This window comes from Pollicipes pollicipes, unplaced genomic scaffold (genome assembly GCF_011947565.3).
Source record: "Pollicipes pollicipes isolate AB1234 unplaced genomic scaffold, Ppol_2.1 Scaffold_3773;HRSCAF=4423_pilon_pilon_pilon, whole genome shotgun sequence".
In the NCBI taxonomy this organism is placed as follows: Eukaryota; Metazoa; Arthropoda; class Thecostraca; order Pollicipedomorpha; family Pollicipedidae; genus Pollicipes; species Pollicipes pollicipes.
The window spans coordinates 182,906-200,867 of NW_023596370.1; the positions used below are offsets into that span (position 1 = coordinate 182,906).

At 64.4% G+C, this 17,962-nt stretch overlaps 1 protein-coding gene across 1 annotated transcript in view; it reads left to right on the forward strand.

The window, feature by feature from the left end:
* Positions 1-17,469, forward strand: part of LOC119092985 (sorting nexin-32) — a 34,519-nt gene extending 17,050 nt beyond the window's left edge. The window contains exons 8-9 of the mRNA XM_037215875.1: positions 16,465-16,530; positions 17,299-17,469. Of these exons, the coding sequence (XP_037071770.1) occupies positions 16,465-16,530; positions 17,299-17,469 (237 nt within the window). The remainder of the gene's footprint in view (positions 1-16,464; positions 16,531-17,298) is intronic.
* The last annotated feature ends 493 nt before the right edge of the window (positions 17,470-17,962 follow it).

The window sequence follows — 17,962 nt, forward strand, 5'->3', positions numbered from 1 at the left end:
GCGGGCGTGCCGCTGCCAGCTGGGCGGGAGCCGCCGACTCCCGGTGCCGCCCACGAGACGGCCGGCCGGCGGCGCCGCCGCGGGAGTGACGCGTGCCGCTGGACGTGGACGCCTACGATGTGAAGTGCTGTGGTCTTCTGGAAATCACTAGAAGTGCATGTCAAATGTTAGTGTCAGATGTTTGGTTTTCAACGGATGATTTGCAACAGACGGACGGGGTTTTCATGACGTTATTCTTCTGTACCAGGAGCGATATTTGCGTCAAGGGGTAAAGTTGCTATATGTATGTGGTCCAAAATATAGTTCAAATGTTTTACTCAGCGCACCGTGCACAATGTTGGATGGGGATATGCACGTAGGCACATTTGGTAAATTTCCGATAATTTTGGGTGATTTCTGGGCAAGAGATACACAGCTTGCGATTTTGTTCATCGGACAGCTATATGTGCGGATGGAGGGCCCATGCTTGGCACTGGGGAACCACCTCGGAGGAGTACATGCTCCGAGTTATGACACGCCTGTCCAACGGAGGTCGGCAAGCCTGTCCTTGAGGCGTAACGAGCTGTCGGGACTTGTTAAAGTCCGACCACATCGTGGTCGAGGGTCATTAGGCGGTGCTCATGTCGTGGCGGCCTATCAGATCTCCCCTGGTCCGCGCCGGGTAATGCTGCGGAGCGGACGCCCGTCTTGAAATTGGTGCACGCTTCGATGGCGGCGACAGCGGAAGTCATAAACACTAAGCCGCGGCGCGAACTCCGTTGTGTTCTGCTGCCCGCCTCGCTGCATCTGTACAGGGCCGAACAGAGCCAAACAGCCGCGGCATCTGTCGCCAGCGGAACACCCGTAAAAGCGGACTGTCCGTGCCAGCCGGTTGAGCCTTACTCTCTGCGTCGCTGCATCTCTACAGGGCCAACTAGAGCTAAGCGGTCGCAACCTCGACCGCTAGCGGCTTGGCTGTGAAAGCTAATTGTTAGTGGTAGCCAGTTAAACCTGCCGTAGCCAGCTCCGGTGTTTACGGTGTTTGCTGACACCAACCGCGACCTTCTCACGCCTTGCTGCTGTCGACAGGCGAGGCAGCGGCGGCGCGAGCGGCCCTCTCGCTGCTGCATGGCGACCCGTGCTGCCGTCGGTGCCGATCGCCCGGGGGGGGGGGGGGGGGGGCTCGTCCTTAGGGTCCGGTGTCTTGACAGTCCCGTCCGTTCCGCTGTTGCCTCCCGTCTACTACGCTGTTAGGAGTTACCAGGGGTCGTGACCCGGCCCGAGCTCTGGCATGTGTGACATGCCGTTTGCAGGCCGTTGGCTGTCTGTGCTGCGCTCAGGCCGTCACCAGAGATCACGATACAGGTCACCAGAGGTCACGATACGGGCCAGCAGAGGTCACGATGCGGGTCACCAGAGGTCACGATGCGGGTCACCAGAGGTCACGATACGGGTCACCAGAGGTCACGATGCGGGTCACCAGAGGTCACGATACGGGTCACCAGAGGTCACGATGCGGGCCAGCAGAGGTCACGATACGGGTCACCTGAGGTCACGATACGGATCACCTGAGGTCGTTGTCAGCGCAGCTTTGCAGCAGACTCAGCTGCTGAGGTTATATGGCGTCGCCCGTCTCTCACCGCGACGAGAAGGGCGGACACCGCGAGGAGTCGAACCTTCGGCCTCTGGCTTTCCAGCCACCCACTGGTGCAGAGTACACTGCCGGTGCTCCCAACGTGAGTCGTTACGCGTTACAAGCCAGTACGTGTTCTCAACATCCCATGTGGGGTCACCCGATGCCACGAACACGGCATATGGTGCGACGTATGGACATCCTGCTTCTGAATCGCCTTTGACAGGCAATCGGTCCAAATTTTTCCCTATGCCAAACAAGCCGTGTTGGGTCTTTGCAGTTCATGCTACTGACAGTGCTGGCTCCCGTCCACCGGACTCCCGTCCGCCGGACTCCCGTACACGGGGCTCCAGTTGACCGGGTTCCCGTCCGCCCGACTCCTGTTCACCGGGCTCCCGTCCGCCGGGCTCCCGTCCGCCGGGCTCCCGTTCGCCGGGCTTCTGTCCGTCGGGCTCCCGTCCACCGGCCTCCCGTCCACCGGGCTCCCGTCCACCGGGTTCCCGTCCACCGGGCGGGCGGCGCTCCGGCCCACGCCGCCCACGGACGGGCGGGCGAGGATGGCCTCGTGTGACGCGCCGCGGTCTCCGCGCCCGGCCGCGGGCCTGACCGGTTGCCGGCTGTCTCGGAGTGTGCGCGGATGCTGCTTGGATCGCGCTCGGGGGTCATCGACACGCGATCCTGTGCTAAGGTCTGGTACGTCGCTACACCTTTATTGTGGGTTACACCATGCCGTCACAGCCTAACTGGAGGGTGGGGAGGGGGGGGGGGGGGTACCGCGGCGTACGTCTGGATGGCTCGTACGGATTCAAGAAAGTCTCTTGGCGACGTGTGACTGAAGAGTCGCGTTTTTAACATCGGCCCATAGCTCAGTTTTTATCGAAAATAAGGATCAGCGCTGCTTAGTTGTAAACACCTATACGTGTTGATGTTTACGTTTATAGGATCAGCGCTGCTTAGTTGTAAACACCTATACGTGTTGATGTTTACGTTTATAGGTGACGATCGCGTGAAGGTGTCGACTGGATTGTAAGGAAGCTGTGGACACAATGTTGATGAAACGTGGTTGTTATGAAATCCATACCAGTTACAATGCGGGTACGCTGAACAAAAAAGCATGGCCTAGGGCTGGGTGCTTTACCACTGCGCCCACCTGCCTCCGTCCTTCGGCATTCGGGTGTATGCGTGTGTGTGCTGTCGGCCACATGGCGTCGCTGTAAGGCGGCCGGGGACCGCAGGGGTCGCCGGTCTGACGACTGATCTACGGTCCCCGCGGCCAGCGCTCCCCGCCCACTCCTAGCGGTCGCGGTCGCCGGCAGTCCGCCAGACGGCCATCTGCCGTCCCCGAGCGGCCTGTCGTGGGTTCGCTTGTCCGGTGCCGTTCTGCGGTCTGCTTATTGATGATGCCCGAGTCGTCGGGGATAAAGATCTGTGACCTACTGGGATCCTTATCACTGGTGGTCGTCAGGATTGGCTGCGTTGTATCCGGCGCCATCGCTCACATAGAGCACAGACGGGCGTCTGCGTCGTCAGGGTTGACTGTGTTGTATCCGGCGTCATCGCTCACACAGAGCACAGACGGGCGTCTGCGTCGTCAGGATTGGCTGTGTTGTATCCGGCGCCATCGCTCACACAGAGTACAGCCGGGCATCTGCGTCGTCAGGATTGGCTGCGTTGTATCCGGTGCCATCGCTCACACAGAGCACAGACGGGCGTCTGTGTCGTCAGGATTGACTGTGTCGTATCCGGCGCCATCGCTCACACAGAGCACAGACGGGCGTCTGCGTCGTCAGGATTGGCTGCGTTGTATCCGGTGCCATCGCTCACACAGAGCACAGACGGGCGTCTGTGTCGTCAGGATTGACTGTGTCGTATCCGGCGCCATCGCTCACACAGAGTACAGCCGGGCGTCTGCGTCGTCAGGATTGGCGTTGTTGTATCCGGCGCCATCGCTCACACAGAGCACAGCCGGGCGTCTGCGTCGACCGTTCGCGTTCGGGCGAGGCTCCGTCTGATGCGGCATCTCGCGGTCGTGAATGAGAAACAACGCGCCGCTGGCGACCAGGCTTTCGCGCTGGTGTGGATGAGTTCGTTTTGCCTGGTGCTTTATTAACACACGATCGGCCGCTGAACGAGACGGCAATAACGGCACTCACCGAGTCGCAGCGCGTCTTCCCCGCTCATGCGTTTTTCATGTTGAGAGCGCTGGTAACTGGGGAGAAAATGCTGGCATCGGCGCGGAGACCGGCAGTGTCTCTCCGCCTTTCGCCGGCGGCTGTCACGGGCTGCGCGGGCAGCGGCGTCCCCCGGCGCCGGGACGCCCTGACGGCGGCCTGTGCTGACGCCGACGGCCTGGCGCCGGGACCCCTCACGACTGCGCCGACCAGAGACGCGGTGAGGGAGGTCACGCCCGGCGGTCCGGCCTTAGGCTGCCCCCCCCCCCGTCCCCGGCCCCGCCCCCGCCCCGCCCGGGCCCGGCTCCGGCGGCGGCGCCGACCAAAGACGCGGTCAGGGAGGTCACGCCCGGCGGTCCGGCCTTAGGCTGCCCCCCCCCCCCCCGTCCCCGGCCCCGCCCCCGCCCCACCCGGGCCCCGCTCCGGCGGCGGCGCCGACCAAAGACGCGGTCAGGGAGGTCACGCCCGGCGGTCCGGCCTAAGGCCGGCCCCTCCCCGCCCCGCCCGTCCCCGGCCCCGCCCCGCCCGGCCCCGCTCCGGCGGCGGCGCCGGGCGGGCCCGGTGTGGTCGCACGGGATGGCCGTGAGCTGGGGCTAGTGGCTCGAGAGAACCGTCGGCAGGCGCGCACTGACACCCTGTCCCGTTGGCTTGCTGGCGTGAGCCGAGTGACAGGCGGTCGAGCGTGACCACCGTCCGGATGTTTCGCCGTCCCCCACCACGGCTGGCGTGAAGCTGCGATGAATGGCTGCGCCTCCGTGTTGCATGATACGATCAAGGTGCTTCAGTACCGTTTGCATAACATTAAAAGTGTGTCCTGGTTTCGGTCGTCGGCGGGGCCAGCGCGTACTTAACAGCCACGTTTACCGTGGGCATCGATCGCGTGACGAACGCCTGGTCGGAACCGACGGCGCACCGCATTCGGCGCGCCCGAAAACACCAATAAACAGAACAAACAGCAACGAAATGCTTCCAATGCCGTCCGAGCTAATGACAAAATGACAATGGCCGTTAGATTGATGAATACAATGTATACATTAGTAGCGTTTAGTTAGATACAGTCGACAGTGAACTCAAACTTGAGGATAGCCAGTGGTTGAGAGCGGTGGTTGATAGCCAGTGGTTGAGTGATCGTCGGGACCAGTCCGAGAGTCATCAGTCCGAGACTGGGTCATCACAGCCAAGAAATCACGCCTTTCGAACGCGCGGGTCCGCGTGCCTACTGTCCTGGATTGTGGTCCTGGGCTTCGGGCCAACTTGGCGAGGAATGGCTCAGCCTCTGCCAGTCAAGTCGTGCAGTGGCAATCGGGTGGTGCAGTGAACACCAGCCCTGGTGATACACCATCGGCGGCTCCGCCTGCTCGGCGGCTCAGCGAGCACCAGTGCGCAGCTCGGCCGCGCCGCCGGCACCGTCCTCAACCGGCCATGTAATCGGCCCTGGGCCACCCCGTCTCACTCGCCGGTCGACGCGCATGCGTGCCGCCGCCACCGCTACCGGCCCGGACGGCGACGGCGCGGCGTCAGTGTGGCGCCGGGCGGCGGCGGCGAGAGTGGCGCGCGACGCTGGTGCTGCGGCCGCGGCGCGAGCATGGACCGGTGAGACCGCAGGCGCGCCGACGACGTGATGAGACGCGAGGCGCTGTGGGCGGCGGCGGCGGCCGTGCCGCTGCTGCTGGCCGTCAGTGGCGCGGCGCCGGCGCGCCTCGCGCCCGGGCCGGGGCCGGCCTCGCTGGCCGCCCTGCTCTCCGCCTGGGACGCCGACGGCGGCGCCGGCTCTCTGACGGCCCGCGGACTGGTGACGCCGCCGGACGCCGACGGTCTGGCGCTGACGCCGCGCGCGGCCACGCTCCGGGCCGGCGTGCGCGCCGAAAAGGGCATTCTAAGCGTGATCCGGACGGACTCGCAGACGTCGTACATTATCCAGCCGGACCGACCGACGGCGCGGGACGGGGCCGCCGCCGCACAGCAGCAGGACGCGTCCCAGCCGACGGTGTTGCGTGTGGGCGAGACGCGACGCGGGAAGAGGCCGACGGTCTCGCAGGCGCCGGCCGCTGCCAGTTCGGTGGAGAACACAACGGGCGCGGAGGAGCCGCCGGCCGCGCCAGCCTTGCGAGAGAGCGACGGGGACGCGGACGATGACGATGACGATGGCGATGACGATGAGGATGACGCTGGTGAGGATGTGGCGAGTGATGATGACGGGAAGGAGGATGAGCGTGTGGTAGAGGGCAGCACACAGGTCGTGACGCCCGTACGAGAGAGCTCGGATGACTCTGACGAGCCAGCGGGCAGCCATGTGGACGCTGAGAGTGGCATTCAGGTCACGGAGGACGACTTGCCTTTTGAGGAGAGTGAGACTGACGCCGGCAATGTCGCTGCGCCGGACGACTCGACTCATGACACATTGCGAGTGACTTTGAGCCAGGCGGGTGAGTCTGAAAGCTTCGGTGTGGGCGCCGCCGGTCTGGTGGTGGGCCAGCCGGACGGCGAAGGCTCCGGCGCCGCTCCTCTGTCGCTCTCCACGCCGGCTGGCGGCGCCCAGGCCAGGGAGGGCGTCGTCGATGAGCCGGTCATCAGCGCCGATCTGCAGGCGTTCCTGGACCGCCTCGAGCTAGGCCACAGGGGCGAGCGACGCGAGACGACGGAGCGGGCGCTGCTGCAGCGGCCGGCTGAGGCGGCACCGACGACCGGGCGAGCTTCCCCAGCGGTGCCAGACGAGCACGCCACGGAACCGTCGCGCGTGCCGGCCTCGGATGTGTCAGAGGCGACCGGCTCTGGCACGCTGCCGGACACGTCGATTAGTGTGATCGAGCCGTCGGTCAGTAAGTACCCCAGCGACCCGTGGGACATCTTCAGCAGTTTATTCCGATCGGAGACCAGCACGTCCACCACAACTACCACAACCACCACGACCACTACCACCACCTCGCCGGCGCCGACGAAGCGTCAGCCGATGCTGGCCGAGCTGCTGCTGCCGCTGCTGGACACGATCGAACGGCTGCAGCGGGCGGAGGAGGCGGCGCCAGAACGTCTGCCGACCACCGTCCCGCCGACGGCCCGCTGGCCCGAGCCGGACACCGTGCTAGCGCGCTTCCCGCTGCTGCCGCTGCCGCTGCCAGCGTCTCCATCGCCGCCGCCCCCGTCGGAGACGCCGGACAGCGGCGTGCTGTCGCACCGGCTGGGCCTCCCGGCGGACGGCGGCGCGGCGGCGCGGCCGGTCGAGGTCGAGTTGAGTGCGCCGGACCTGCTGACGCGGCGGCGGCCGGGCCCCGGCGCCCGTCGGCCCTGGCTCGGGCCGCGCATCGACCACCGTACGGGCCTGCCGTTCTACCACCGCGACTCGAACCCGCTGCTGGCCGGCATCGACGAGCTGGAGCAGAAGCAGGAGGTGCACCGGTTCAGCACGCTGGATCTGCACCGCATCAACGGCAGCGAGCCGCGGCCAGCCGCCGGCCTGCCCGTGGTGACGCTGCAGCTGCCGCAGCTGCCGGTCGGTCTGCGACACGGAGAGACGGCGCGCCCGCTGCCGCCGCCGCGCTGGCTCCGGCCGCCGCCGGCGACCACCGAGCGTGTGCCGCCCATCGTTACCAAGCGAATGACGACGCCGGCGGCGGCGCGGCCCGCCGCGCAGGAGACGGCGGCGTCCGCGGTCGTCACGGAGGAGGCGCTGAGGCCGCGGCCCGCCTCCGAGCAGCCCGGCGGCGGCATCAGTCGGCTGACGAGCACGGAGAGCGAGCTGGAGGCGCTCGGCGCCATCGTGTCGGGCGTCGTCAGCCCGGGCAGCGGGACGGTGACGTCTGCGGACGACAGGGATCCGAACCTGCGCCACCACCGGCTGTCGGCGCCGGCAGCCACCGTCCGGTCCGGTACGGGCCTGCGCGAGCTGGACGGCCTGTTCAGCGCGCCGGGGCCGGAGCCGGGATCGGCGGCGGGCGCCGGCAGCACGGCGCCGCCCGAGCTTGACGTTCCGCCCAGCCTCGCGCCGCCCAGCCTGGAGACGGAGACGGAGACAGAACCGCCGGCCAACGTCACGGAGCTGGGCGGCGCCGCGGCCGCCAGCCGCCTCAGCTCGCACGAAATTGCCTACATCCTGGTGGGCACCACATGCGGCCTGAGCCTGCTGTGCCTGGCACTGGTGACGGCGGCGGTGCGATGCCGGCGCGGCGGCCGGCTGTACGCGCTTATGGCGCGCCTCTTCCGCTCCGAGTACCGCCAGGGCCTGGAGAGCCGAGCGGCGTCGTCGGGCCTCGAGCCGCCACCGCCGCCGCCGCCGCCGCGCCCGCCGCCGGCCGGCCCGGCCACGCACAAGCTCGGCTCCTGGTTTAACGGCCGTTCCGAGACGCTCGGCTCGGAGACGTTCGGCAGCAAGCTGGCGCTGCCCATGCCGATGCCATACGCCAGCCAGGCAGCGCCGGCGGCCGGCGGCCGTGGCCCGCGGCCGCACGGCTACGGCCTGCGCCAGCTGGTGGGCGGCCTCACCAGCCAGCTCCTCAGCTCGTCCAGCAGCGGCGCCGGCTCGGTGGTGAACACGTCCGAGTGTGACGACACGCCGCGCACGCGCCGCGCCGGTGAGCCGACCGACAGGCGTGGCCTGTACGTCTTCGGCGGCAGGCTATGGCGGCCTGAGCCGACCGACGCACGCCGAGGTTCGGCCGACTCCGGCTCCGGCCGCCGGCACCGCAGCCGCTCGCGGCCGCGCAGCCCAGGCCACGGCAGGCGGCGAAGCCAGTCACGGACGCGCAGTCCGGAAGACAGGAGGCGGCGCAGTCAGTCGCAGACGCGCAGCGCAGGCCGACGGACCCGAAGCGGCCATTCGCGGGCGCGCACGCCTAGCGAAGAGAGGCGGCGCAGTCGGTCGCGGCCGCACAGCCCGGACCGGCAGCGGCGGCGCGTGGGCTCGCGGGCGCGCAGCCCCGACTACCGCGGCCGCCGCCGGGAGCGGACGGCTTGGCCGCCGCGCTGGCCGCCGCGGCCCGACGACGGCCGCTCGGACGGATCGGCCAGCACCGTCGAGTGGTCCTCCAACGACGAGCGCCTCATCTAGGCCGGCGGGATGCACGGGCTACTTTCCGGCGGCGACCGCTGGTGCGTCGGCGGCCGCGTCGCGCTCAGACCCCGGCGTTTGGGGCGGGACGGCTGGAGTCAGCGGCGAGGTGCACCGCAACCGAGCTGTACAATGTGTGACTGGGCCTGGCGGCGGCACAGTTGCGCTGTGATGCCGCATCCGTCCGGCCGGCTGGCTCTCGCTGAGCCGAAGGAGGCGGCCTCCTGGGTCGCGTCGAAGCGAAACTTCCCTCCGGTCCGACGTCTCAGCCGGTTCGCTGCCAGCTGACTCAGATAGGGCTTCGCCACGGAGCGGGAGGAAAACGAGGCCGCCGCTGGATGCCCCCGTCTGGAGGCGGCCGAACGTGGGCACCCACGGCCACCGCATGTGATCCGGGGACCGTGCCGGGGACCGGAGTGCCGAATCTGCGTGCCACCTGCTCGTGCTAGCCCGTGGCCGTGGCCTGGCCGCGGGCGGCGCTGTGTGTACGCTGCGAACATATCCGACGACATGGGGAGCGAACGGTTGCCCACTGCCTTGTGTTGTTTAGCGTCTGACAAGGTTTGTGATCATGGCAATATTCCTGGTGATGAGTTCCAAGACTGAAGTTCCCTTGCAGGCGACTTACAGTCTGGGCAGGTGTGTGCGTAAGAGGGTGGCTGTATGTTTTTTCGTGAATAAATATGTTGTTCGTTCAAGGGTTCGATTCATGGCGATGACTTCTCATTGCTGGCTTCTTTACTCTTTATTTTCACGAGTTACCCGTCGTTCGTGGCCAGAAGGCTAGCCAAATATCATTGTCCACTCAACCTTATTCAGCAATAGTGAGGACATCTGTATTGTGTGTTAGCACATTTCTTTATCTATTCATTTAGTTAGTTCATGTAAACAATCCACAGATTCAGTAGCTAACCAACTACGGATGCAGACAATAAATTTAAAAAACAATAAATGCACATGCGTAAACACATACACACACACACACACTATGACGCTTGCAGAGTTACTCAAGCACGTTGGCGGGCAGGTCGTGGTGAACAGCAGTGTGGGTACTAGGTGAACATGCGCACACTGCTGGCCAGTCCGTGTGCACGGGAACGTAGTAGCTGCGGATGAAAACAGTCAGCTGTTGGGATATGCTGAAGAAGGCGGTTGCAGGTGACATGTAATTGGTTGGGTGCTAAACCGGTGCCCGTCAGTCCAACTGTGTCATGTGCGTGAAAAAAGATCCCGGTCCCGTTCACTCTCCACAGAGCACTGCCAGAGTCGTGGCCAGGGGTGGTTCGAAGCGTCTCCCAGTCCTGTCTAGCGTCGACCCCAGCGGAAAATGACTCCTCCATCGTACGCAATGCTTGTCGTGCAACTGTGACCTGGTATGCGATAGGTTCGATCAGGCACGAGAGTCGCACGTGGCTTGAAACTTAGTGCTTTCATTTTCCGCCGTCGGTGATTTTTGGTGACCTCTCTTTGGGCTACACTGCTCTATTCTGACCAACTCTGCATCACTGCTGTTTCTGGTGTGATGGTCATTGTTCAGCGCCATCCCTGCACAGCTTTCATCCACCTCAGTCTGTGGCGATGTTATCTATCTTAGTGGAAATTACACCGCTTGGATACCAGAGACCCCAAAAATCCCGTGGCGCTCGTGCGGAGAGAGCGTTAGAGAGCCGTCGAATCTGCAGCACACCTATCACCATCACGTCAGCTGAGACGGCCGTCTAGCCGTCACCTGTCGGCTGTGATCCCATCAGGGACGCCCTGGCCGATCTCTCGCTGCCGGCCGGCGTCGGCCGACCGCGCTGTGCGGCCGAGCGGCGCCGCCCGGGTCCTCTCATCTGGCCGGCGTCCGGCGCGCCGCTAACGGTCGGCCTGGTGGAGGTGGCGGGCGCTGTGTCCCGGCGCGGCCGAACGGTCCGCCGCGCGCGCGCGCGCCGCCGCCGCCGCCGCCGCCGCCGGTGACACGCTCCAGCGGCGCCGTGCCGACGGCTGGCACCTGCCGGCCGAGGGAGAGCGGTCACGCCGGCGGCGGCTGGTCCTGGCCGGAGGCGCGCCGACTGGGCCGGGCCGACGGCTGGCACCTGCCGGCCGAGGGAGAGCGGTCACGCCGGCGGCGGCTGGTCCTGGCCGGAGGCGCGCCGGCTGGGCCGGGCCGTCCCCGCACGGCTGCCTCGCTGAGGTCGCCCGCGGCCGTGGCCGAGTCAGCGGGACCGGGGGAGTCCCCCGTACGGGGTTAGACCCCCAGCCCTGCCGCGTCTGAGGGATCAGACCTCATCCTCCCTCGTCTGAGGGATCAGACCTCACCCTCCTCGCCAGGGGTCAGACCTCGCCCTCCACCGCCCGAAGTCATATCTCATGCACCTCCACCAGGGATCATACCTCACCCTCCCCCGCCGGGGGTCAGAGCTCACTCTCCCCCGCCTGCGGGGTCAGATCTCACCCTCCCCGTCTGAGGGATCATACCTCACCCTCCCCCGCCGGGGGTCAGAGCTCACTCTCCCCGCCTGCGGGATCAGACCTCACCCTCTTCCGCCTGAGGGACCAGACCTCACCCTCCCCCGCCAGGGCTCAGGCCTCACCTTCCCCCGCCTGCGGGCCAGACCTGCCTTGCACGCTCGTGACGCTGTGAAGGTGCCACGGGCCCATGCCACGCGTGCGCCCGCGCTCGTGACCTCTTGAGCCGTACTTGCCCTTGCGCTCGAGGCTGTGCGGGGCCACGCGTGCGAATTCCTGTCCGCAGGCCTGTGAGCATGTATGTGTGCGTATGTTCATGCGCGAATATATGCTTGTGCACAGTTTGTTTTGACGTTGTTTTGGCAGAGCCTATGGGACATTTATTGTGCGACATCAAAGACGTGTTCCGAGCCTTTCGCCGCGGAACGCGCGCGGCGGGCCGACATTGCTTAGGTTTTGTATCGCCGCGTGGCGTGATCTCGTATGTATGATGTTGGAAAGCTGAAAAAGTACGATCTTCTGGAAACTGACATTGAACTTGGCATAATTGGGCCCAACGTACAAGCTAGTGCTTAGCATTGGATCTGTTGTAACGCTCATTCAGGTAGCGTGGACGCTACAGAAGCAGTGGAGCATAAGGACCGGGCATGCGACCGCGTTACGCAATGGCCATGGATGGGTCTCAGGGCACCGTGAAGAAATTACGTTTTGTTAGCGGATAGTAGGTTTTTGCGCCAACAAACACGTGATCGCAAGGCATGTTCAGCAAGCTGTGACCATCGACATTGTGTTGTGCACGGCAGTACGAGAAACTAGATAGTATGCGCATCTTGAAAGACTGAAGTTCTAACCAAACAATGCCAGATTAAACTGTCGTTTGCGCTCCTTTGCTTTTTAAAACATCCGTTTGATGAGGGCGGAAAGTTAAACAATTTATGTCATGGCAAAAGACGATGAAGGAAAAGGTTCGTCCTCACCAGTTAGCGACTCCTGACGTCACACAGAACGTCCGGACGAAGCCAACCGACCCAACGCCACACAACCTGCCGTGCTGGAAAATCCCACGTTCGGAAATAACCGGGACCCTGATGATGGTCTGACCGTTTGGACCTCTCGTACTTGTCTTCGAGCTGTTTGTGCCTGCCGAAATGCATCGTCTCATCTGTGAGAGCATCGGCGTCCAGCATAGCTTTCGAAACAGTTGGGGTTTGTTGGGTGGTGTTTTGCATGTTGGTTGAGGTCATGCATCGGCGAGCTTGGGCACGTCATTATTCTGAAACAGCAGCCTGCGAGCTGGCCTGGTGTTCTCGAGCGTGCTGTTCAGCTTGCGGTGAAGTGTCGGTGTCGGCCCAGGTGAAATGTCGGCCAGACTGCGGGTCAGGCTGTCGAGCTCCGGACGCGATGACCTGGCTGGTCTCCGCGCTCACTTTCAAGGCATCGGCACGGAACCACACGCCGGGGCGGAGCGAGGGCTGATTTCAGCCGGGTAATGCGATTATGAAGCATTGCCTTTCTATCGCTGACCTAGTGCGGAGCTGCGCAGTTTTTCGTGTAGGAAGAGGAAGATGGGACAATCTGGTTGGAAAAGAGAAGCAGTTTGTAAAGACAAAAACTTCGATTATGTTTACAAGAGATTCTGCAATTTATATTGAACATAACCAAGGAAGATCCCAAGCTCTGCTCGATGCGACCCCCCTAAGGTTTTTGAAAGATACCTCTCCGACATTATGTGCAATCGCGCCCAAATTTTCAGTAGCCCATGGGACATCTATTGTGCGCCACCAAAGACGTGTTCCGAGCCTTTCCGGTTTCTGAGCAGCGGCGTTTTTTAGGAACGGCGCACGGCGGGCGGGGAGGGGGCGGGGGCGGGTGGCAGCCGGCGATGCCGCGGAACGCGCGCGGCGGGCCGACACTGCTTGGGTTTTGTATCGCCACGTGGCGTGATCTCGTATGTATGATGTTGGAAAGCTGAAAAAGTACGATCTTCTGGTAACTGACATTCAACTTAATTATCGGGTCAGAATTATGTATATATATATATATATATATATATATATATATGTATATATATATATATATATATATATATATATACGTAATGATAATGGGCGAAATTGGGTCCAACATACAAGCTAGTGCTTAGCAAGATACGATCTAACAACATCAAAATAGAACCAAGCTAGTATGCGATACTAACTAGTACTCAGCTAGTATCGCGAGATCTCGTTGGGACCAATCCACTGGTGTTTTCCGCTAAGCTCTATCGTGACTAGTTTGGAAACGCCAGGGGGTCGCATCCCTCCTGCCTATCAGTCTGCGTTATGAAAAGCGGCCAATCGGGGCGAGGGTTAGCTGGCGGGACGGGCAGAGGCCACGTTTTGGTATGTGCGCGTGGGGCGAGCCGAGGACCCTGCGTCCTCTCGCCGGAGGCCGACCGTGTGCAGGTGGGCGGGGTCGCGCCGTCTGCTGGGAACGTTCTGCGGTCTGGACCGACTGGGCGGGTCCGGCGCTCAAGGAAAACGCGCCAGCTAGAAGCTGCATGCTGTTCCGGCCCGACCAAGGTGATTCGGTTCCCTCGCCCGGACAGGCGTGATCCCGTCTGTCTCTTCACTGTTGCGTGACCTTCCCAGCCGCGCTCGAGCCCGCGTGGTGGCGTGGTACGGGGCAGCGCGCCTGGTAGGTTGGCGGGCGGGGCGTTTTCTCCAGGGTAGGCTAACACCCGCTGCAGATTATGACGCCGATAGTGGAATGTGCCGCCGTCGGTTGAAGCTGAGCACCGTTCCTTCATACTCGGTTCGTGTACGGTTTGATGACGCTTGAGGGCGGGCGGAACCGCCTGGCGGTCTTTGTGTAACTGTACACACCTTAAGCATATGCAGATTGCATCCAAACACGCCGCCTGCGGGGAGGGCGGGCGGCCCGTCTCCCCGCCGTCCGCCCCGACCCGCCGAGCCGCGGCTGACCCCTGGGGTGGGCTGGTCGACCGGCCGCGCTCGACCCCCGTCACACCTGACCGCACCTTCCGTGCCGGGCCTCTCGGGAGTGGACGCGTGCCGACCTGACTCGGCGCGACCGGGAGCGGGCCGGCGGGGCGGCGCCGACCTGCGCGCCGACCGCAGCTGGGCAGAGCGTGTCGCCTCGCGCGCTTTCTATCGCCGCGCCGGCGGGCCGGGCGGTCGACGTGTGCCGCTTGCACCACGGCCGCGCAGGGCGTGACGTCACCGGATGACGGGCGCGCTCGCTCGCCGACCTGCCGGCGGAAGGGTCAGGTCACGCGACGCGGGCCCGGCGGACTCGGGCCCGCTGTCCCGTGGACTGGAGGTGGTGGACTGTTGGGGCTGAGCCGCGGCGTCTGACTGACAGACTCACGAGTCCCGTCTCCAGGGACCCACGGACTCTTCCTCGGGTACGCCGGAACTTGCCAAGCGTACAATTGTGTAAGCAAGGGCATTTTTGTTATCGCCGGATCACTCTTTCCATTAATCCTTTGTATGCATTTAGTGGCGGCCTTCCCGGCCCTTTCCCTCCTAACCAGGATCTCTGTCCAGCTGACGGATGTAATCCATACCGAATCACGTGGAACAGTGAGGAAATTGGGGTTGCGTTGACTGCCGTTGTTTGGCCCGGCCGTGACGTGGCTGAATGCGAGCCGGCGTTCCGGCGGCGGGTCCGTCGATCGGCGGCGTCGCCCGAGCGCTGCCGGCCGACAGGACCGCTAACGAGCTTTCGACCGCTTCCGTTCACCTGGGGCCCGCCATGTGCCGTCGATCGCTGGTCACTGAGCTGCAAAAGCCGGGCAGCTGGACGGAGCTCAGGTGCTTGCCGGTGAACAGCGGTGAGCTGACGCACGGGGTAGAACGTGACCGTGCTAAATTATGCGCTGTTCAGCCGGCGTGCGACGAACCCGACTCGATGCAGTCTGGCCGGGCGCAATCGGAGCACAATCAGACAAGGCTCATGGTGTCCAGATCTACCGGAACGTGGCATAACTTGCAGAGCGCCCCCCTGAAGCGACGTGGCCTGTCCGACTTTTGTTGGCGAAGGCAGGGGCGCAGGACAGACCTGTTGTGCCAACGACAACAATGCCCGGACAAAGAGCACGTGCGTTCCGACTGAGGAGGCTCACCTCAATGTCGACTTTGTCCAGTGGCCCTTTCATTGTTGTTGCGCAAACAACCCTGGCAGCGGCATGACAGCTTGGTCTCACAACAGCTTTGCTTGCAGTTCGGCACGGTATAATGTCGCGTTTGATTACCGAGTGGTGCGCCCGTGAGCTTCAGCACGAGTGCGCCACGGAATTGTCATACTCATGGTTTTTAAATTCCCCTGTGTCGGCTCTCATGAGCGGCCCAGTTGCCCACTTCGTGTCCTGCATCGCGAGAACGGCCCATTTTCGTTGATCGCGGCTATTAGCCGTATCCGAGGCTTTTTTGATCGAACCCGACACAGAGCGGAGGCCTCGGCCATGGGAACTCGACCCGGCTCTGACCCACATGAACCACACGCCGGTCGCCCCGCTGGGTGCCGTGCTGTGCATTAATAATCGGCGGGCCGACATCCGCCGGCCAGTGCAGACAGTTCCGTACGCTGCCCCCGTTCGGTCACGCTCGGCCGCCGTCGCCGGCCGGCGGCGGTGGGTCGGGTGTGTGCGCCGCGCCGCGCCCCGACAGAGGGGCAGGACGGGGCCGGGTCACAGGCGGCGTGGCGCTTTCCTCTCCCGCGCTCAGGTGGCGCCAAGGTCGCCGGCTCGTCCTGGGCCGGCGTCTGACCTGGCTCGGGGGCTCGGTTGGTCCACACTGCACGGTTCAGTGCGCTCGGGTCCTTCGGGTGGCCCCGCCCGTCCCGTGCCCCCTGCCCCCCCCCCTCCCGTCTCCCTGCCCGAACCAGAGCACCCCAATCCGCGGGCAGATGGGAACAGGTGATGTGCCGATGAGGTGCGCTTCACGGGGGTCTTACGTGACTTCTCATCAGTCTGGCTGAGGGCGTCACGCCGACTGGGCTTGCGCGGTTGGGGATTCTCATGATTGGTCACCTGGCGCCACCTGGAACACTAGTGCTCGTTGCTGCAGTTTGGCTTCCTTACGTTACGTGTTTGTGTCGTGTGTCCCCTGTCGTCACTAGGACGAGCCGAAGCCCCGCCACGGCCGAAGCGCAGGACGCCCGCTGACGCGTGCTGATCATTTTCGCAGGCAGAGGAGGCCAAGCAGAGGGCGGAAGAGGTCTTCGAAGAGTGCTCCGACACCGCTAAGAGCGAGGTAGGAGAGGAGCGAGGTAGTGCTCCGATACGTACCCCCCCCCCCTCCCCCGCCCCTCTCCTACGGCCGGCTGCTGCCCGGCACCACCTCATCAGCATGTAGTTCCGCCTGCGGGTTGGTTGCTACATTCCCCGAGCTATGTAATCGCGTTACCAGCTGTGACGTGCGGGGTCCCGGCGGCGCAACATATGCCAGGCGTAAGCGGTGCCCTACTCTGGGTTGTGTTGTCAGCCTGCCAGCTGAGCGATTTGCTGATTGTCGGCGGTCTGTGTGTGTTTTTGTGGCGCACAAGCGTCAGCGTTTGCCCTCTGCTTCGTGGCTGGTGTGACTCAGTTCTGCCGAGTCGACATGCATGACGCTGCCGGCCACCGGTAGAACGGGCGTCGTTCGTCACGAATAGGAAAGTGACGGTTCTGCCGGTCTCCCACGCGGCGTGTGGTCCTGTCCACCGTGCCCTACGCGGGAAGTGCTGCTGTGTGGAGCAGTTGCCGCGTGTGGTCCATGATACCTTTGCGTGCATACCTTTTGCCATCGGTATCGCTGTGGTCGTCTGCGGTGGTCCGTGGCGGTTCGTACCGTCTTTTATATTGTATGTCGCGCTGCACCCTGTGCGGTCCGCCTCTGCACGGGTCAGCTGTACCCGCCCAGTGTGTCCGGTGAGCAGCCTGTGACCTGCGCCGTGCCCAGCACTACCTGCACCCCGGCGGTGCTGCGCGGTCTCCGGGTGCCGGCCGGCCGCTGACCGCCGCGTCCCGTCCCGGCCGCCAGATCCGCACGCTGCACCGGCTGCGCTCGGCGGAGCTGCTGGCCGGCCTGGGCGAGCTGGCGCGCTCGCAGATCCACGCCGCCCAGATCCTGCAGGCCGAGCTCAGCAAACATCTGTCCAGCATCCGTCAGTTTGTCGTGCCCGAGCCGGGACAGCTGGGCCGGCCGCTTTAGTGCCGCCCGGCGCGGCGCGGCCGGCGTGGCTCGGCTCGGCTCGGCTCGGCTCGGCTCGGCTCGGCTCGGCTCGGCTCGGCTCGGCTCGGCTCGGCTCGGCTCGGCTCGGCTCGGCTCGGCTCGGCTCGGCTCGGCTCGGCTCGGCTCGGCTCGGCTCGGCTCGGCTCGGCTCGGCCCTGCGGCTCGGCCCGGCCGGCCGGCCCGGCCCGGCCCGGCCGGCCCGGCTCGGCCCGGCTCGGCTCGGCTCGGCTCGGCCCTGCCCGACCCGGGCCAGCCCACCTACTGGACATGGTCAGCTCGCCGCGTGGGCGTGCAGCTCTGGACTTCTGACCGCAGCTTGTGACGGACGCGGCCATCGCCCGACTAATGGACGCGCCCTTCCCACGTTCGTCTGGCGCGGTCGCATGCGCGTTGCGACGAACGCTTTCCTTTCGGAACGACCGCGGCCAACCGCTGCAGCGGGCGTGCAATCGAATTCGCCGCAGCGGCAGCG